This window comes from Bombina bombina, chromosome 5, assembly GCF_027579735.1.
Source record: "Bombina bombina isolate aBomBom1 chromosome 5, aBomBom1.pri, whole genome shotgun sequence".
Taxonomy (NCBI): domain Eukaryota; kingdom Metazoa; phylum Chordata; class Amphibia; order Anura; family Bombinatoridae; genus Bombina; species Bombina bombina.
In genome coordinates, this window is record NC_069503.1 from 62549759 (window position 1) to 62572697 (window position 22939).

General features: G+C 38.2%; 1 protein-coding gene across 1 annotated transcript; it reads left to right on the forward strand.

The window, feature by feature from the left end:
* Nucleotides 1–309: 309 nt before the first annotated feature.
* On the forward strand, nt 310–19804 carry LOC128659858 (oocyte zinc finger protein XlCOF6-like). The gene is made up of 2 exons (XM_053713433.1): nt 310–526; nt 17242–19804. The coding sequence occupies exons 1-2, from the start codon at nt 508–510 to the stop codon at nt 19350–19352; spliced, it is 2130 nt and encodes a 709-aa protein (XP_053569408.1). The 5' UTR covers nt 310–507; the 3' UTR covers nt 19353–19804.
* Nucleotides 19805–22939: the final 3135 nt, after the last annotated feature.

Genomic DNA, 22939 nt, shown 5'->3' on the forward strand with positions numbered 1-22939 from the left:
GGTATTTAAACTTTTGGCTGGGGTGTCTTTGCCTCCTCCTGGTGGCCAGGTTCTAATTTCCCAAAAGTAATGAATGCAGCTTTGGACTCTTTCCATCTGAAGAAAAGAAAATTATCAGGTAAGCATAATTTATGTTTTTTAACATTTTTTTCAGTAGAAAATATTGTTTCATATAAATGACAGAAAACAAAGATTATTATATATTTGTAAACTTATGATATGGCCCACTTAAATAGATTTTCTACAATTATGTTGTATAGATCTGGGAAGATTCATATTTAAGGGGCAATTATAACACCCAATGAGATGACAGTACTAAATGCTTGTGGTGCCTTTAATTATCACATGCGTACAGTTAATCAGAAGCATTATTTATTATCTCTTTGAACCATGTAATATACTTTTTACAGACACGTTTAGAGCACTGAGAGATATCAGGTATTGATGTAACTGGAGTGAATAAGGGAACCTTCTTCCTGAGCACAGACATTGGAGCCTGTTATCAGCATGAACTCATATGTGTTAGGTGAGTAAAATGGATATTATGCTGACTTTAATTACTGGGAAAATAAAATAGATCGCTCATTAAACAAATATAAACTATTATATTTATATCTACATCTTTAAGAACATTTGTGTCAGTGACGTTATAAAGATGGAGCAACCTCCATTGAGCAGAGGAGGAGGGTAAAAAATACTACTCCCCCCTCTGTCCTTTTAGACAGATCATGTCCAACAACTGCCTGACCTCAACCCCTGACCTGGTTCATTACTCGGAACACCTGCAACTTTCCCCTGCCCTCACCTCCAATTTAGGAACATTATAAAACACATAAAAAATACAGTCATTATACTGGGAGATCAGAAAAGGAGTAGGATTAGTTAAGGTTGGAGATTTTATTTTTACCCAACAGCTTGTAGCGCTTCAAACTATTGTTTCCATTGTTTAAGCCTTGACTATCTAGAAAGGAGGTAGTTTATACTGAGTGGCAAAGTTGGGATTGGTATAGCGCTTCATTTCAAAACTTACTTCACTTTTGTTCCTTTGTTTCTTCCAAGAAGTGATAGCAGCAATACTAGGTAAAATGGATATATTTTCATATAGAGACAAATTATTGTCTGAGTTATCGCATAAAGAGTTACAAAAACACAATGAAGAAGATAATTTAGTGTTTGTTACGAAATTGGTAGGAGATCTAGAGAAAGCACTAAATAAAGAGTTTAGACAGAAATGATTTTTCTTGAACAATATTTAGATAAAAATATTATCCCAAGAGGTCTAAAATTTAAAAAGAATTGTACCTTTGATTTGAGTGAAAGTCTACAAGTAGAATGGGATGAGGTTCTTAGGGAAGCCTCAAAAGGATTAATCAAGGTAATTAAAAAATCTAGAAATGAAAGTTTAGAACAAATGGATAATGAAATACTTAATATTAAAAGCCAACTAGAGACTTTGAAGGAGGATCAAAAACTTAAAGAAAAGCAAAAAATGATCAATTAATTTTTAGAAACCTTAAGAAAAGAGATTATAATAACAAAATGCAAAAAAATTGAAAGAGATATTAATGAATCTACCAATATACCATTAGAAGTTGTAAAGGAAACAAATGTAAATAGAGATCCAGAAATTCAAAATATGAATAAGAAAGGATGGGAACAAGTGAATAGGAGACAGAATTATAATAACAGACAACACTATGGCCTAGATTTGGAGTTCGGCGGTAGCCGTCAAAACCAGCGTTAGAGGCTCCTAACGCTGGTTTTGGCCGCCCGCTGGTATTTGGAGTCAGTGATTAAAGGGTCTAACGCTCACTTTTCAGCCGCGACTTTTCCATACCGCAGATCCCCCTACGCCATTTGCGTAGCCTATCTTTTCAATGGGATCTTTCTAACGCTGGTATTTAGAGTCGTTTCTGAAGTGAGCGTTAGAGCTCTAACGACAAGATTCCAGCCGCCTGAAAATAGCAGGAGTTAAGAGCTTTCTGGCTAACGCCGGTTCATAAAGCTCTTAACTACTGTACCCTAAAGTACACTAACACCCATAAACTACCTATGTACCCCTAAACCGAGGTCCCCCCACATCGCCGCCACTCAATTTAAATTTTTAACCCCTAATCTGCCGACCGCCACCTACGTTATACTTATGTACCCCTAATCTGCTGCCCCTAACCCCGCCGACCCCTATATTATATTTCTTAACCCCTAACTTGCCCCCCACAACGTCGCCGCCAGCTACTTAAAATAATTAACCCCTAATCTTCCGACCGCAAATCGCTGCCACCTACCTTATCCCTATGTACCCCTAATCTGCTGCCCCTAACATCGCCGACCCCTATATTATATTTATTAACCCCTAATCTGCCCCCCTCAACGTCGCCGACACCTGCCTACACTTATTAACCCCTAATCTGCCGAGCGGACCTGAGCGCTACTATAATAAATTTATGAACCCCTAACCCGCCTCACTAACCCTATCATAAATAGTATTAACCCCTAATCTGCCCTCCCTAACATCGCCGACACCTAACTTCAATTATTAACCCCTAATCTGCCGACCGGAGCTCACCGCTATTCTAATAAATGTATTAACCCCTAAAGCTAAGTCTAACCCTAACACTAACACCCCCCTAAGTTAAATTCTATCAGCCAATCGGAATTAAGGTAGGAATTTTCTGATTGGCTGATGGAATCAGCCAATCAGAATCAAGTTCAATCTGATTGGCTGATCCAATCAGCCAATCAGATTGAGCTCGCATTCTATTGGCTGTTCCGATCAGCCAATAGAATGCGAGCTCAATCTGATTGGATCGGCCAATCGGATTGAACTAGATTCTGATTGGCTGATTCCATCAGCCAATCAGAAAATTCCTACCTTAATTCCGATTGGCTGATAGAATCCTATCAGCCAATCGGAATTCGAGGGACGCCATCTTGGATGACGTCCCTTAAAGGAACAGTCATTCGTCGTTCAGTCGTCGGTCCGGATGGATGTTCCGCGCTGGAGGTCTTCAGGATCCTGCCGCTTCGCTCCGGATGGAAGACCATAGAAGATGCCGCCTGGATGATGACTTCAATCGGATGGAAGATCCTCTTCTGCCCCGCTTGGATGAAGACTTTGACCGGATCATGGACCTCTTCAGCCCCCGCTTGGGCTTGGATCAGGACATCGGAGGAGCTCTTCAGGACGGATCGGTGAACCTGGTATGGTGAAGACAAGGTAGGAAGATCTTCAGGGGCTTAGTGTTAGGTTTATTTAAGGGGGGTTTGGGTTAGATTAGGGGTATGTGGGTGGTGGGTTGTAATGTTGGGGGGGGGGTATTGTATTTATTCTTTTACAGGCAAAAGAGCTGAAATTCTTGGGGCATGCCCCGCAAAGGGCCCTGTTCAGGGCTGGTAAGGTAAAAGAGCTTGTAACTTTTTTAATTTAGAATAGGGTAGGGAATTTTTTATTTTGGGGGGCTTTGTTATTTTATTAGGGGGCTTAGAGTAGGTGTAATTAGTTTAAAATTGTTGTAATATTTTTATTATGTTTGTAAATATTTTTTTATTTTCTGTAACTTAGTTCTTTTTTATTTTTTGTACTTTAGCTAGTTTATTTAATTGTATTTATTTGTAGGAATTGTGTTTAATTAATTTATTGATAGTGTAGTGTTAGGTTAATTGTAGGTAATTGTAGGTAGTTTATTTAATTATTTTATTGATAGTCTAGTGTTAGGTTTAATTATATCTTAGGTTAGGATTTATTTCTTCTGTTAAGTGTGATCAGTCCACGGGTCATCATTACTTCTGGGATATTACTCCTCCCCAACAGGAAGTGCAAGAGGATTCACCCAGCAGAGCTGCATATAGCTCCTCCCCTCTACGTCACTCCCAGTCATTCTCTTGCACCCAACGACTAGATAGGATGTGTGAGAGGACTATGGTGATTATACTTAGTTTTATATCTTCAATCAAAAGTTTGTTATTTTAAAATAGCACCGGAGTGTGTTATTATCTCTCTGGCAGAGTTTGAAGAAGAATCTACCAGAGTTTTTGTTATGATTTTAGCCGGAGTAGTTAAGATCATATTGCTGTTTCTCGGCCATCTGAGGAGAGGTAAACTTCAGATCAGGGGACAGCGGGCAGATGAATCTGCATAGAGGTATGTAGCAGTTTTTATTTTCTGACAATGGAATTGATGAGAAAATCCTGCCATACCGATATAATGTCATGTATGTATACTTTACACTTCAGTATTCTGGGGAATGGTACTTCACTAGAATTACACTGTAAGAAATACATAAAGCTGTTTAATAACTAGAGATTATGTTTAACGTTTTTGCTGGAATGTAAAATCGTTTTCATTTACTGAGGTACTGAGTGAATAAATGTTTGGGCACTATTTTTCCACTTGGCAGTTACTTAATCTGTTTTTCTGACAGTTTCTGTTCTCCCTCACTGCTGTGTGTGAGGGGGAGGGGCCGTTTTTTTGGCGCTTTTACTGCATCAAATATTTCAGTCAGCAACTCATTGTATTCCCTGCATGATCCGGTTCATCTCTACAGAGCTCAGGGGTCTTCAAAACTTATTTTGAGGGAGGTAATTTCTCTCAGCAGAGCTGTGAGAATTATAGTTTGACTGAGATAAAAAACGTTTATTCTGTAATTTGTTTCCTGCTTTCAGAATTTGTTATCTTTGCTAATGGGATTAAACCTTTGCTAAAGTTGTGTTGTTTACAAGGATTGAGGCTATAACTGTTTCAATTTATTAATTTTCAACTGTCATAGATCTTCTGTGCTTCTTAAAGGCACAGTACATTTTAATATTATTCTAATTGAATTGTATTTCCAAGTTGCAAGTTTATTTGCTAGTGTGTTAAACATGTCTGATTCAGAGGATGATACCTGTGTCATTTGTTGCAATGCCAAAGTGGAGCCCAATAGAAATTTATGTACTAACTGTATTGATGCTACTTTAAATAAAAGTCAATCTGTACAAATTGAACAAATTTCACCTAACAACGAGGGGAGAGTTATGCCGACTAACTCGCCTCACGTGTCAGTACCTACATCTCCCGCTCAGAGGGAGGTGCGTGATATTGTAGCGCCGAGTACATCTGGGCGGCCATTACAAATCACATTACAGGATATGGCTACTGTTATGACTGAGGTTTTGGCTAAATTACCAGAACTAAGAGGTAAGCGTGATCACTCTGGGGTGAGAACAGAGTGCGCTGATAATATTAGGGCCATGTCAGACACTGCGTCACAGGTGGCAGAACATGAGGACGGAGAACTTCATTCTGTGGGTGACGGTTCTGATCCAAACAGACTGGATTCAGATATTTCAAATTTTAAATTTAAACTGGAAAACCTCCGTGTATTACTAGGGGAGGTGTTAGCGGCTCTGAATGATTGTAACACAGTTGCAATACCAGAGAAAATGTGTAGGTTGGATAAATATTTTGGGGTACCGACGAGTACTGAGGTTTTTCCTATACCTAAGAGACTTACTGAAATTGTTACTAAGGAGTGGGATAGACCCGGTGTGCCGTTCTCACCCCCTCCGATATTTAGAAAAATGTTTCCAATAGACGCCACCACAAGGGACTTATGGCAAACGGTCCCTAAGGTGGAGGGAGCAGTTTCTACCTTAGCTAAGCGTACCACTATCCCGGTGGAGGATAGCTGTGCTTTTTCAGATCCAATGGATAAAAAGTTAGAGGGTTACCTTAAGAAAATGTTTGTTCAACAAGGTTTTATATTGCAACCCCTTGCATGCATTGCGCCGATCACGGCTGCAGCGGCATTCTGGATTGAGTCTCTGGAAGAGAACATTGGTTCAGCTACTCTGGACGACATTACGGACAGGCTTAGAGTCCTTAAACTAGCTAATTCATTCATTTCGGAGGCCGTAGTACATCTTACTAAACTTACGGCGAAGAATTCAGGATTCGCCATTCAGGCACGCAGGGCGCTGTGGCTAAAATCCTGGTCAGCTGATGTTACTTCTAAGTCTAAATTGCTTAATATACCTTTCAAAGGGCAGACCTTATTCGGGCCCGGGTTGAAAGAGATTATCGCTGACATTACAGGAGGTAAAGGCCATGCCCTGCCTCAGGACAAAGCCAAAGCCAAGACTAGACAGTCTAATTTTCGTTCCTTTCGTAATTTCAAAGCAGGAGCAGCATCAACTTCCTCTGCACCAAAACAGGAAGGAGCTGTTGCTCGCTACAGACAAGGCTGGAAACCTAACCAGTCCTGGAACAAGGGCAAGCAGACTAGGAAACCTGCTGCTGCCCCTAAGACAGCATGAATTGAGGGCCCCCGATCCGGGATCTAGTGGGGGGCAGACTTTCTCTCTTCGCCCAGGCTTGGGCAAGAGATGTTCAGGATCCCTGGGCGCTAGAGATAATATCTCAGGGATACCTTCTGGACTTCAAATACTCTCCTCCAAGAGAGAGATTTCATCTGTCAAGATTGTCAACAATCCAGACAAAGAAAGAGGCGTTTCTACGCTGCGTACAAGAGCTCTTGTTAATGGGAGTAATCCATCCAGTTCCACGATCGGAACAGGGACAGGGGTTTTACTCAAATCTGTTTGTGGTTCCCAAAAAAGAGGGAACTTTCAGACCAATCCTGGACTTAAAGATCCTAAACAAATTCCTAAGAGTTCCATCGTTCAAGATGGAGACTATTCGGACAATTTTACCTATGATCCAAGAGGGTCAGTACATGACCACTGTAGATTTAAAAGATACTTACCTTCACATACCGATTCACAAAGATCATTATCGGTACCTAAGGTTTGCCTTCCTAGACAGGCATTACCAGTTTGTGGCTCTTCCATTCGGATTGGCTACAGCTCCAAGAATCTTCACAAAGGTTCTGGGTGCTCTTCTGGCGGTACTAAGACCGCGGGGAATCTCGGTAGCTCCATACCTAGACGACATTCTGATACAAGCTTCAAGCTTTCAAACTGCCAAGTCTCATACAGAGTTAGTGCTGGCATTTCTAAGTTCACATGGATGGAAGGTGAACGAAAAGAAAAGTTCACTCGTTCCACTCACAAGAGTTCCCTTCCTGGGGACTCTTATAGATTCTGTAGAAATGAAGATTTACCTGACAGAGGACAGGCTAACAAGACTTCAAAGTGCTTGCCGCACCCTTCATTCCATTCAGCACCCGTCAGTGGCTCAATGCATGGAGGGAATCGGCTTAATGGTAGCGGCAATGGACATAGTACCCTTTGCATGCTTACACCTCAGACCACTGCAACTGTGCATGCTAAGTCAGTGGAATGGGGATTACTCAGACTTATCCCCTTCTCTGAATCTGGATCAAGAGACCAGAAATTCTCTTCTATGGTGGCTTTCTCGGCCACATCTGTCCAGGGGGATGCCATTCAGCAGACCAGACTGGACAATTGTAACAACAGACGCCAGCCTTCTAGGTTGGGGTGCCGTCTGGAATTCTCTGAAGGCTCAGGGACAATGGAGTCAGGAGGAGAGTCTCCTGCCAATAAACATTCTGGAATTGAGAGCAGTTCTCAATGCCCTCCTGGCTTGGCCCCAGTTGACAACTCGGGGGTTCATCAGGTTTCAGTCGGACAACATCACGACTGTAGCTTACATCAACCATCAGGGAGGGACAAGAAGCTCCCTAGCTATGATGGAAGTATCAAATATAATTCTCTGGGCAGAGTCTCACTCTTGCCACCTGTCAGCAATCCACATCCCGGGAGTGGAGAACTGGGAGGCGGATTTCTTAAGTCGTCAGACTTTTCATCCGGGGGAGTGGGAACTTCATCCGGAGGTCTTTGCCCAAATACTTCGACGTTGGGGCAAACCAGAGATAGATCTCATGGCGTCTCGACAGAACGCCAAGCTTCCTCGTTACGGGTCCAGATCCAGGGATCCAGGAGCAGTCCTGATAGATGCTCTGACAGCACCTTGGGACTTCAGGATGGCTTACGTGTTTCCACCCTTCCCGTTGCTTCCGCGATTGATTGCCAGAATCAAACAAGAGAGAGCATCAGTGATTCTAATAGCACCTGCGTGGCCACGCAGGACTTGGTATGCAGACCTGGTGGACATGTCATCCTGTCCACCTTGGTCTCTACCTCTGAAACAGGACCTTCTGATACAGGGTCCCTTCAAACATCAAAATCTAACTTCTCTGAAGCTGACTGCTTGGAAATTGAACGCTTGATTTTATCAAGACGTGGGTTTTCTGAGTCAGTTATTGATACCTTAATACAGGCTAGGAAACCTGTTACCAGAAAGATTTACCATAAGATATGGCGTAAATACCTATATTGATGTGAATCCAAAGGTTACTCTTGGAGTAAGGTTAGGATTCCTAGGATATTGTCTTTTCTACAAGAAGGTTTAGAAAAGGGTTTATCTGCTAGTTCATTAAAGGGACAGATCTCAGCTCTGTCCATTCTGTTACACAAACGTCTGTCAGAAGTTCCTGACGTCCAGGCTTTTTGTCAGGCTTTGACCAGGATTAAGCCTGTGTTTAAAACTGTTGCTCCACCATGGAGTCTAAACCTTGTTCTTAATGTTTTTCAGGGCGTTCCGTTTGAACCCCTTCATTCCATTGATATAAAGTTGTTATCTTGGAAAGTTCTATTTTTAATGGCTATTTCCTCGGCTCGAAGAGTCTCTGAATTATCAGCCTTACATTGTGATTCTCCTTATTTGATTTTTCATTCGGATAAGGTAGTCCTGCGTTCTAAACCTGGGTTCTTACCTAAGGTAGTTACTAACAGGAATATCAATCAAGAGATTGTTGTTCCTTCTTTATGCCCAAATCCTTCTTCAAAGAAGGAACGTCTACTGCACAACCTGGATGTAGTCCGTGCTCTAAAATTTTACTTACAGGCAACTAAGGAATTTCGACAAACGTCTTCTCTGTTTGTCATTTACTCTGGGCAGAGGAGAGGTCAAAAAGCTTCCGCTACCTCTCTTTCTTTTTGGCTTCGTAGCATAATTCGTTTAGCTTATGAGACTGCTGGACAGCAGCCTCCTGAAAGAATTACAGCTCATTCTACTAGAGCTGTGGCTTCCACTTGGGCCTTCAAGAATGAGGCCTCTGTTGAACAGATTTGCAAGGCTGCAACTTGGTCTTCGCTTCATACTTTTTCCAAATTTTACAAATTTGACACTTTTGCTTCATCGGAGGCTATTTTTGGGAGAAAGGTTCTTCAGGCAGTGGTTCCTTCTGTATAAAGAGCCTGCCTATCCCTCCCGTCATCCGTGTACTTTTGCTTTGGTATTGGTATCCCAGAAGTAATGATGACCCGTGGACTGATCACACTTAACAGAAGAAAACATAATTTATGCTTACCTGATAAATTCCTTTCTTCTGTAGTGTGATCAGTCCACGGCCCGCCCTGTTTTTAAGGCAGGTAAATATTTTTTAATTTATACTCCAGTCACCACTTCACCCTTGGCTTTTCCTTTCTCGTTGGTCCTTGGTCGAATGACTGGGAGTGACGTAGAGGGGAGGAGCTATATGCAGCTCTGCTGGGTGAATCCTCTTGCACTTCCTGTTGGGGAGGAGTAATATCCCAGAAGTAATGATGACCCGTGGACTGATCACACTACAGAAGAAAGGAATTTATCAGGTAAGCATAAATTATGTTTTTACAGGTAAATTTGTTATTATTTTAACTAGGTAACTATTAAATATTTCTTAACTATTTAATAGCTATTGTACCTGGTTAAAATAATTACAAAGTTGCCTGTAAAATAAATATTAATCCTAAAATAGCTATAATATAATTATAATTTATATTGTAGCTATATTAGGATTTATTTTACAGGTAAGTATTTAGCTTTAAATAGGAATCATTTATTTAATAAGAGTTAATTTATTTCGTTAGATAAAAATTATATTTAACTTAGGGGGGTGTTAGTGTTAGGGTTAGACTTAGCTTTAGGGGTTAATACATTTATTAGAATAGCGGTGAGCTCCGGTCGGCAGATTAGGGGTTAATAATTGAAGTTAGGTGTCGGCGATGTTAGGGAGGGCAGATTAGGGGTTAATACTATTTATGATAGGGTTAGTGAGGCGGGTTAGGGGTTCATAACTTTATTATAGTAACGCTCAGGTCCGCTCGGCAGATTAGGGGTTAATAAGTGTAGGCAGGTGTCGGCGACGTTGTGGGGGGCAGATTAGGGGTTAATAAATATAATATAGGGGTCGGCGATGTTAGGGCAGCAGATTAGGGGTACATAGGGATAACGTAGGTGGCGGCGGTTTACGGAGCGGCAGATTAGGGGTTAAAAAAAATATGCAGGGGTCAGCGATAGCGGGGGCGGCAGATTAGGGGTTAATAAGTGTAAGGTTAGGGGTGTTTAGACTCGGGGTACATGTTAGAGTGTTAGGTGCAGACGTAGGAAGTGTTTCCCCATAGGAAACAATGGGGCTGCGTTAGGAGCTGAACGCTGCTTTTTTGCAGGTGTTAGGTTTTTTTCCAGCTCAAACAGCCCCATTGTTTCCTATGGGAGAATCGTGCACGAGCACGTTTTTGAGGCCGGCCGCATCCGTAAGCAACTCTGGTATCGAGAGTTGCATTTGCGGAAAAAATGCTCTACGCTCCTTTTTTGGAGCCTAACGCAGCATTTGATTAAACTCTCGATACCAGAGTTAAATTTATGGTGCGGCCAGAAAAAAGCCCGCGGAGCGTTAACAGCCCTTTTACCGCCGAACTCCAAATCTAGGCCTTTGAAAGGGAAAATAGAAGTAGATATTATCCTAGAAATAATTATTGGAACCAAAACCAAAGGTGGGGATACCCCAACCGGGATATAGACTATCAACATAATGGGAGGAGGGAGAATAATCAATGGAGAGGCAACCAGAAGTATAATGGATATAGAAATGATTATGAAAGAAATTATACAAGAGAAGATAGAGAGAATCCACAATATGAGAGAAGTTACCACCAATATAAATGGGAAGATAAAAGGTGTGAAAACAGACAATGGGATGCCCCCACCCATAATAGATTTAACCCCCTCAATAGTGTAAATGAAGGGAGATTGAATTAACTAAAGAAGAGAAGGCTTTTTTTAGAACAAAACCCTCCAAGAGAGGGCACATCAAAAAAACTAAGAGAACAGATAAGAGAAGAAAGAACACCAAGATTAAGTAAAAGACCAATAGAGGAGTCAGAGAAGGAAGGAGACAAAATGGAAGCAAAAAGACAGAAATAGGGCCAAGTAATAAAGGGATTTTTAATTTAAGTGAGAGAGATCTAAACAAGGAAGAAGAAAAAGTCCTAGGATTAGGACTATCTGTTGCACCATCAAAACCCATGAACAAATTTAAGACACACATTAATGTTAGGACATATGTAGGAATCTCACCTATTTTTTCTTAAAAATCCTGTAGATAAATATATACAAAGAAATCAAGATATACAGGTTGAGGCAAAATATAAACATACCACACTAAAACCATGATCTACCTATGATAGGGGGAGTAACCTTGAAACTTTTGAAAAATTGGTTCTAGCTGATTTACAGAAAAGCAACCAATCAAGAATTCAAGTTAAGAGAAATTTAAATAAAAAAGAAAGATATACTAAAAGAACTTCAGAATGATGATAAGATTACTATAAAAATGGCGGATAAGGGAGGAGTCGTAGTTATGGATAGTGTAAAATATAGGTTAGAAGCAGAGAGGCTATTGAAGGACAGAAAAACCTACAAGAAATTGGAATTAGATCCAACAAAGAAATACGTAGAGAAATTAATTTGGATTCTAGATAAAGGGAAAGGTATCTTGAAGGAGAAAGAATATGCTTATATTAAACTTAGATTATTACAAAATATAAAGTGGGAAGAAGGATTCATAATGGCCACATGTGACGTAATGTCACTATATACTAACATAAACCATAATTTGGGCTATAGAAGCAGTGGAAAGTTTTATATCAAGGGATGAAGATATACCTGTAGAACAAAAAGAGTTCCTACTAGAGAGCATCCGTTTTATCCTTGAACATAATTATTTCTCTTTTGATAATAAATTTTATCTACAGATAGAGAGGACCGCTATGGGTGCAAGATTCGCACCGAGCTATACGAACCTGTTTATGGGAGATTGGGAACAGAGGTTCCGCCATTTTGCAGAGCTCGGTGCGAATCTTGTACTTTTCAAGTGGTACATAGATGATATTATCATAATTTGGAGAGGCAATAACAAATCTTTAGAAGACTTTTTTCGGATAATGAACAGTAACGATAGAGATGTTACCTTTACGTACAATATAAGCAGAGAAATGATAACATTTTTAGATTTAGACATAATAGGCGATAAAGAAGGGCCAATAACCAAAACACACTTTAAACCCACTAATTCTAACAATTACATCGATGCATCCAGTTGTCAATACCACAAATGGAAAGAAAATATACATGTAGGGCAGTGTCTTAGAATTAGGAAGAATTGCACTAGGTTAAGTAATTTTGAGGAACAAATTACAGTATTAGAAAATAAATGTAAACAAAGAGGATATAATGGAAATAATATCAGTAATGCCATTATAAGAGCAAGGAACACCAAAAGAGAGTCCCTACTAGAATATAAAAGAAAGAACGATCCAGAAGGTGACCAGTGTAATGTCCCGTTTGTGACTGAGTATAGTGAAAATCATGGTGAGATAAGTAAAATTATAAAAAAGACATTGGCATTTACTAAAAAATGATCCTATAATTGTAGATAAATTACCCCATATCCTAGAATAGTTTTTAAAAGAACAAATCATTTTAAGACACTAATAGCTCCAAGTGAGTTTAAAAGAAAGAAAGGAAATAGAAAGAACAAAGACAGAGATTTATGGGGAGACGATATGAAAGGTTTTTTTCCATGTGTGACTTGTAAAGCCTGTAGGTATAGCACTAAAAAGGAAAAGGTTCCAATTCCAGGCACAGATAAAGAATATGAGATAAGAGTTACAATCAGCTGTAGTAATAAAGGAGTAGTGTACATGTTACAATGTACATGTAATTTAATCTATGTGGGGGAAACAACAAGTATTCTCAGGGATAGGATAAGAGAGCATCTATGGAATATAGAGAAAGGTAAGCTAGAGACTCACTTGTATCAACAATTTAGAGACAAACAATAATAACACAAAAGATCTAAAATATTGGGGCTTATGCAAAGTGCAAGGGAATTGGAGGGGGGTGACTTTGAAAATAAATTACTGAGAAGAGAAGCAGAGGTTATTTATAATTTTAATACACTGTACCCCAATGGGTTAAATTCAGAACTGGATATAAGTCCATTTCTAATATAAAAAGCATGAATTAGAATAATGACTTTAACAATAAATTAATGGAATATTTTTAAATAGAAGGGCAACATAATGACTCAACTTATGGGCAATGACTCAACCGTTTTTTATGATCCTAAATTTTATTTTTTAATAACACCCGCTTTTTTATATAATAGTTGTGAAAATATTTTGAATATAACTTTATAAATACATGAATTCAATGATCCTAGCTTGGAAGAATAATAAAACAATTAAGAAATGAAGATTTTGGGACAATATAGAAGAGCAAAAAATCCGAGAAACTTTGTGGGGATATATCCCTTTAAATACAAGGGTCCAATCAGAAGAGAGAGCGGGGGATTTAAAGAGAGTCTACCAAACACACAGTTTCTTGACAAAGCCCTATAGAAGGGTGAAACGCGTAGAACTGTGAGTGAGAGATGCAAAAGTTAGCAACAAGGCACTGGAAACCTTCCGTAACAGAGAACCTGACAAGGGGCAAAAATATCTGGATAACAGTTATAGCTCTGCGTACAGAGTACTCAAGAGCAGAGTGATATCCGCTATGAGAACGGGAGACCGACCAGAGGAGGAGAAAATGAGGAATACTTGCGCAAGTATATCAGGTGCTGATATAGAGTGATGTCACGCTAACAAACAACAGCGGGGAAACTCCTAGAGGAAATCGTCTTTACGGAAGCCCAGTACGACAAGGGAAAGAGTAACAAGGTTAGACTCACTATCCCAAACACACAAGGAGGAGAGGTAAGAAAGCCTCTCTGTTTACACCAAAGTACGAAACAAATTGGAATTACAAAAAGGTATAATACTTTAAAGAATATGGCTTATAAAAGACTAAAGGTTAATAACATAACCATTTTGGGACACTTTAAGAACAGTGATATTATAGTACCGCTACACTTTAGCGGGAAACATATATTGTAACAAGATATAATTGTATGATAGATATATACAGTTTACGCCGGGGTTAGGTTCCAGAAGGAATGGTTGTAAATTGAAACCCAGTTTATAATGTAAGTCAATGGGAAGTGAGGGAGATAGGTTCCAGGCCCCTCTCAAAATTGTCAAAAGTAACACCTAATACATTATATTTAAAGCTTTGAAATGAAGACTTTAAATGTTAAACAGCATTATAAACCTAATAAAATAATCACACAACATGTATGGTTGTTGTTTTTCTGTTACTATTTCAGGTACATATGTGATGTATAATATGTATTGCACATTTGGAAAATTAAGAAACAATAAAAAATAATCACACAACACAGACTTCACTTGCATTTTTCTGCAAATAGTTATTTATATGCATTCCAATCTGGACTGATTTATAGACAGGAAGATCTTGTTCCTTTGAAATCTGCTCCATAGCTCAGGTCTGGTTAAACTGATTAATTTCAGCTTGCTTGGCTTTGCTGCAACACAAGCGGACAGCTCCACCTACTGGCTATTTTAATAAATGCACTGCTTAATGCTTTTCAATAGCAGTCACGTGACTGGAAAAAAAGGTTGTTATTCTGAAACGGTGTAAATTGAACCGTTGTAAAACGAGGGCCACCTGTGTGTGTATATATATATATATATATATATATATATATATATATATATATATATATATATATATATATATATATATATATATATATATATACCAAAAAGGGTACAGGACAAATGGCTACTATAAATGTGTCTTTTTCCCAAAAATTTTTTTATCAAACTTTAGAAAACATTAATTTTATGCTAGATTATAATTTTAATGTGGTGCAGACCCTATAAAAAAATTATTCTTCAACAAACTACAAGAGGAGAACAAGGACCATCAAAAATTTCTTAAGGCCCTGTATAGATAGGGAATCAAGCTCTCTTTTTTTTTTATAAAAAATAGCTCAAAAGTGTAGCTAAATTAAACAAATGGAATGAATCTCTGACCAGTACAATCACTGAGAACAAAAAATAATTTATTAATAGTACAGAAAGAAGTAAATCCTAACTGTCCAAACATAGCAATAGGCCAGTTGTGCGCTGGCCTCGGGTATATGTTAGCAACACAAAGTGAAGTATGTTGAACAAACAATATAGTACATGTGGCCAATTAAAACCCTGAAGATGTGCACATCATAATCATAATATTGGCAAAAATACAATCCAAAGACACCTAGTACACTGCTACACCCAAGCTGTACACGGTACCCAAGTCAATACAAGGGATAATTACCGGACAGGTAAATTTATAGGGATCTAAGCAGTGATAGGTGCTTTGTAAAGATTTCAGGAACAACAATAATGGCAGTATAGCAACAATTACAAAGAATTACATACAAGTATGAAGAATAGCTATTGCAATGGTTATTAGCAATAGGATAGATAGTGAGTTACATGCAAGTATGAAGAATAACTATTGCAATGGTTATTAGCAATAAGATAGATAGTGGAACATAGTAATACATCCTCCATAATGAATTGCCTCAGTACAGCAGTTACATAGAAACACAGCAGTTTACATAGAGATGCCTGCATATATTGAGATAGAATTCTCACAAGAGTGTATTGCTGAAGAAAACAACCAAATCACACCAGGATGATTTTCCACATATAGCGGTATTGTCTTCAGCCAGACTTAGCATAAGTCCAAGGTATGCAAAATGGGATAAGTGCTGCCAAAGCTGCATGCGTGTTAGTAAAGCATAGCACTTCTTATTGCTGAAGATGTTGTGTGAAAACAGCAAACAAGCCAAATGAGCAGTGGGAGTCAGTCCAGGCTAACCCCCCATATTGCAAGTGAAAGCAGATATATTCCTATGTTAAACCATAAGCATGCACTTATCTGATTCTGGAGGTGTCCACAATTGAGGTCCGAGGTTTTTATAAAAAAAGAGTGCTTGATTCCCTATCTATACAGGGCCTTAAGAAATTTTTGATGATCCTTGTTCTCCTCTTGTAGTTTGTTGAAGAATATATATATATATATATATATATATATATATATATATATATATATATATATATAATATATATATATATATATATTCATATTTTCATTCTGGAGTATTTTTCAAAGTTTTTTTTATATAATTTTATTTTTATATTTTTAAAGTTGTCATTAGCCCAAATATAAATAATTTTGTAAAGTTTTTTTTATAGAGATTTGGAGTAAACTGTGGCCAAAGAGTGTGTGTGAATGGTGTGAACATATGAATTAAAATTTTAGAAAGCTTGACATTGCGAGGTTTGAAACCATTAGAAGTCAAAGTGTAACTGTAGTACGTTAGCTGTCCAAAGGGAATATAAAAAACAAATTTAAACTCTCTTATATGCATAGACGAAAAATAAAATGTTTTTGGGACAAATTCACATGTTTGATGTTTAATTGATTGAATATTATATATTAAATTTTATATGAGGATAACAAATTGTAAGTATATTATTTAAAGATATCCAATTTATGAACATTATAAAACACATAAAAAATGCAGTCATTATATAAATACATAAACCAAAATGAAAGGAATACATCAAATATTTACAGCATATCTGATTAGTGTTGTACATTAGTGTTCGTATTCCTCATTTTTAATCTCCTATTTCAGCTATATAGGTCTCTCTTGGACCCTTTATGTTGTTTTAGACAGAGACCAGGCGTTAGTGTTGAACATAAAGAAACATAGATACTCAAAGGAAAATTGCATAATCCAAAACCGGGTGCACTTACAATACTTAACTCATAGAAATGTAATTATATAAAAGGATCATATAATCCATCAAGGTCTGATGTGGTATTCTTACATATTTATCCTCACCAAATTATCATGTATAGTTGTACATTGTCAGTTCAAGTAAAACTGTTTTATATGCCTTATAAGAGTTAGACATATATAAGTAGTTTTGCGTGAGATTATATTATAAAGAATAAACAGTCTTATTTTCTTTATTCCATTTCTTTTTATGTAGACAAACATGTGAATAGTTCATATCCCTCCTTCACTACAGGAAGCATCAGAATGATACCGCAAACTCCAATAGTCTTAGACACCAATGACTATTCACAAACATTGGGGATATCACAGCACATATATAAAAGAGATGTTGAATTGGCAGGAACTGGGCAGCAATCATTATGTACAGAGAGTAATTTAGTCATCAAACAAGAGGACAACATTTATGCCTTATCTAGTAAAATTATTATCCCCGAGGATAAACCACACACATTCATTCAGTTTTCAAAACATATTAAAGAAGGGAAAAGTCTACAGTCTAGCCAAATGATTCATACAAAGGATAAACCTTTCAAATCTACAGAATGTGAGGAAAGCTTTAGATGGAAGTCTCATCTACTAGAACACTACAAAATTCACACAGGTGAGAAACCACACACATGTCCTGAGTGTGGCAATTGGTTTAAAAAAATGGATCATCTGAAAACGCATGAAAGGATTCACACAGGAGAAAAGCCTTTCACATGTACAGAGTGTGGAAAAAGTTTTACACAAAAGAGTGATATGAAAAAGCATGAAAGGATTCACACAGGAGAAAAGCTTTTCACATGTACAAAGTGTGGAAAAAGTTTTACACAAAAGAGTGATCTGAGACGACATGAAAGGATTCACACAGGAGAAAAGCCGTTCACATGTACAGAGTGTGGAAAAAGTTTTAAACAAATGGTTTGTCTGAAATATCATGAAAGGAGTCACACAGGGGAAAAGCCGTTCACATGTACAGAGTGTGGAAAAAGTTTTACACAAAAGAGTGATATGAAAAAGCATGAAAGGATTCACACAGGAGAAAAGCTTTTCACATGTACAAAGTGTGGAAAAAGTTTTACACAAAAGAGTGATCTGAGACGACATGAAAGGATTCACACAGGAGAAAAGCCGTTCACATGTACAGAGTGTGGAAAAAGTTTTACACAAATGGTTTGTCTGAAATATCATGAAAGGAGTCACACAGGGGAAAAGCCGTTCACATGTACAGAGTGTGGAAAAAGTTTTACACAAAAGAGTGATATGAAAAAGCATGAAAGGATTCACACAGGAGAAAAGCTTTTCACATGTACAAAGTGTGGAAAAAGTTTTACACAAAAGAGTGATCTGAGACGACATGAAAGGATTCACACAGGAGAAAAGCCGTTCACATGTACAGAGTGTGGAAAAAGTCATATACAAAAGAGTGATCTGAAAAAGCATGAAAGGATTCACACAGGAGAAAAGCCTTTCACATGTACAGAGTGTGGAAAAAGTTTTACACAAAAGAGTGATATGAAAAAGCATGAAAGGATTCACACAGGAGAAAAGCTTTTCACATGTACAAAGTGTGGAAAATGTTTTACACAAAAGAGTGATCTGAGAAGACATGAAAGGATTCACACAGGAGAAAAGCCGTTCACATGTACAGAGTGTGGAAAATGTTTTACAGAAAAGGGTGCTCTAAAAAAACATGAAAGGATTCACACAGGAGAAAAGTCATTCACATGTACAGAGTGTGGAAAAAGTTTTACACAAATGGTTTGTCTGAAATATCATGAAAGGAGTCACACAGGAGAAAAGCCGTTCACATGTACAGAGTGTGGAAAAAGTTATATACAAAAGAGTGATCTGAAAAAACATGAAAGGATTCACACAGGAGAAAAGCCGTTCACATGTACAGAGTGTGGGAAAAGTTTTACACGAATGGATTGTCTGAAAAATCATGAAAGGAGTCACACAGGGGAAAAGCCTTTCCCTTGTACAGAGTGTGGAAAAAGTTTTACACAAATGAGTAATCTGAAATATCATGAAAGGATTCACACAGGGGAAAAGCCGTTCCCTTGTACAGAGTGTGGAAAAAGTTTTACACAAATGAGTAATCTGAAATATCATGAAAGGATTCACACAGGGGAAAAGCCGTTCCCTTGTACAGAGTGTGGAAAAAGTTTTACACAAATGAGTAATCTGAAATATCATGAAAGGATTCACACAGGGGAAAAGCCGTTCCCTTGTACAGAGTGCGGAAAAAGTTTTACACATATGAGTAATCTGAAAACTCATGAAAGGATCCACAAGGGAAGAAACCTTTCACATGTGTAGAAAGTAGAAAAAATGTTTTTATTAAAGTCAGGTTTCACAAAACACCACATATTTATACACAAATAAACTTTATATACACAGTGTACAAACCTTTTTTACAATTATTCTAAAGAGGACAAACTCTATAAATAGAAGCATCAAAAAGGATGTTATTGTAACTAATATTTACTAAATCCCAGTTATAAAAGCCCCAGATTGGAAGTGCTCTCCTGCTGTCCTTTTTTCCTCTATATATGTGCACCTCAGTTTCTGTCATATCAATGTGATAGAATTCAAACACCACACAGGAATATACAGATCTATCCCCATACTGACCAGTTTACATAACCATTCACCACCAAAGCACCCCCAGTGTTGCATATTAATATGCCAGTGTTTGGAGTTGTATGTTTGATTTACATAGGGGAGAAAATAATTACATTTACAGAATAAAGGAGTCTTTATATGAATAATGTGTTAGAAAATTATATAAACGAGACCATCAGTCTCAAATGATTGACATCTGTGAGATATATTTAATTGTAGAAAGCAAAGAATTGCACAAGCACCAAGGGTATAAATCAGCTTGTTTGCAGGTGTGCCAACTATTGGACCTGCACCAAGGTCCCAAGAAGTCAGTCCAAAAATAATGATATAGCTACACCACCAACTGTATTAAAACATCATTATTTTATTTTGCCACTTAAAACAGACAACGTTTCGGACCCATGTCCTTATTCATGTCTAACATACAACTCTAAAAACAAACCTTATAAAGGCTGCGGCTCCACCCACCACACCTGTTCTCACCTGTGTTCAATTAATACAAACTTTTTTGTTTTGCTTAATGCCATCTAGTGGCCATTATTTACATCTCTAATTACATTTATCATAGTTTTTCAACAAAGGACATAAAGAGAACAAAAAACTTTTTCATCATTGTTAATCATACATCAAGTTAATCTACTCAGTACACAAAATAATTGAATATACACTTATTGTCAATAGTTATTGTATGGCAATGTATTATTTTAAAAAAATAACATACAAAACATAAAAAAGGGGATTTTTTCTTTTCTTAATTCTTTTTCAACATTGCTAATTCAAATATCTTTTGAAGAAAAGCCAATTTTAATTGTTGCCCTTCCAATTAGATCTTATTAAATGGTCATCTTGAAAAAAAAAATACTTTTTGGAGCTCTTAAACAATTGCCAAGAACGTCCTTCAACAAAGGATAAAAAACTAAAAGGTCAACCTAAAAAAATTCTTTTTTTATAAAATTTATGCCAGTTCTTAAATCGTTTTACATGTTCAGCATTAAATTTAAAAAGGTATTAGCTAAATGAATTTAAATTCCAATCTATCAAAAAAAAAAGACTTTCAACAAAATATATCAAAAGAACTGAGTAAATGTAACTATCCGTATCCCTGAAGTTTTAAACCCAAATTTTTTTTAGAACAACCTGCCAGTTAAACTACTATCAAGTACCTAATCATCCATATTTACTGACATACACTCCAATCCATTTCCCTATTCATCCCATTGGGTATAATAGTCCCCAGTTCATGAATCCAGTATAATTCTCTATACTTTAACAACCTAACCCTATTACCACCCCTCCTAGGAAGACTAATATGTTCTAACACCTGGAATCTAAGCTGATTAATCTGGTGTCCAGCAGTTATAAAATGGTGGGATACAGGAGCATCCAATTTTCCTGTCCTGATATTACTTTTGTGTTGGTTAATACGCTCCCATACCCTCTTGGTGGTCTCGCCCACATACCCTAAACCACATGGGCACTTAATTAGATACACCACGAACTTAGAGTTACAAGTATAGTAATCCTTAAGTTTATATTTCTTACCCGCCGAGGGATGGATAAAAATTGGGGCTAAGGACTATACACATTCCACCTCTTATATCGGGGACACAGGAGATTTCATCAATAAATTACAGAATATAGTCCTTGAAAACAATAAAGGTATACTTTATAGTCTTGATGTTACTAGCCTTTACACCTCAATCACTCATGAGGCGGGTGTAGGGGCAGTGAATAGGTGTTTGGATCAGGATATAACTATCAATAATGACCAGCGAAACTTTGTTCTTGATCTTTTGAATATTGTATTGAGATGTAATTTCTTTCTTTTTCAAGATAACTTTTATCTGCAATTACAGGGTACGGCCATGGGTTCCAATGTTGCCCCAACCTATGCAAATATTTATATGAACACATTTGAAGAGTATTTTGTTTATAACCATCAATTGTTTCATCTATATGGCGCCACCTGGTGGTGATATATAGATGATATTTTTGGCATTTGGTTGGGGGACATTGGAACGCTGGAACAGTTTGTTAATGATCTCAACAGTGCTACACAGCATATAAAGTTCAAACTCACCATAAGTGAGGAAAGGATTGATTTCCTGGATACCTCTGTGTACAAACAAGATGGGCTGTTAGCTGTAGATCTTTTTAAAAAAACAGACAGATTATAATAATCTACTGCACTATAAGAGTGCGCATTCTCCTGCTCTGTTAAAGAGTTTACCCAAAAGCCAATTTATGCGAGTAAGACGAATTGTCTCAGATGAAAATTTGGTAAAAGAAAGATTATTGGAAATGGGTGAACACTTTAAACAGAGGGGATACCCAAGTAACTTAATTGAACAGGGCATTAAAGATGTACTGCAGATCCCTAGGACAGAATTACTTAACCCCTTAACGACACGAGTCGTACAGGGTACGTCGCACACAACCTGGTCTTTAAAGACCAGCGACGTACCCTGTACGACTTTGGGGATTAAAGCGGCTGGAAGCAATCCTGATCGCTTCCAGCCGCTTTACGGTTATTGCAGTAATGCCTCGATATCGAGGCATCCTGCAATAACCTTTTTCCCCCATCCGATGCAGAGAGAGCCACTCTGTGGCCCTCTCTGCACCGGCATCGATGGCCGCAATCGTTGGTGGGTGGGAGCTGACCGTGGGAGGCGGGTGGGCGGCCATCGGTGACAAATTGAAGAGAGAGGGGGGCGGGATCGGGGGCGGGGTTGTTGGGCGCGCGCACGGGGGCCGGTGGGTGGGCGCGTGCACGGGGAGGGAGCGGGTGGGAACCGCTACACTACAGCAAATTAATTATATAAAACTGGCAGTAAGGGGGGATACAATCCCCAACAAAAATAAATCTAAGGGATCTGGGAGTGGGTGAGGGATTTGTCTGTGGGGGGGGAAGCTACACTACAGAAAAAATGGATTTAAAAAAAAAAAAAAAAAAACATTTGTATTTGCAAACAGGGTACTGGCAGACAGCTGCCAGTACCCAAGATGGCTCCCAGTAAGGTAGAGGTGGAGGGTTAGAGAGCTGTTGGGGGGGGATCAGGGAGGTTGGGTGCTAAGGGGGGATCCTACACAGCTGCATATGTAAATATGCTTTACAATTTTTTTTTAAATATACCTTTTATTTTAGTACTGGCAGACTTTCTGCCAGTACTTAAGATGGCGGGGACAATTGTGGGATGGGGGAGGGAAGAGAGCTATTTGGGAGGGATCCTGGGGTGTGATGTGTCAGGTGGGAGGCTGATCTCTACGCTAAAGCTAAAATG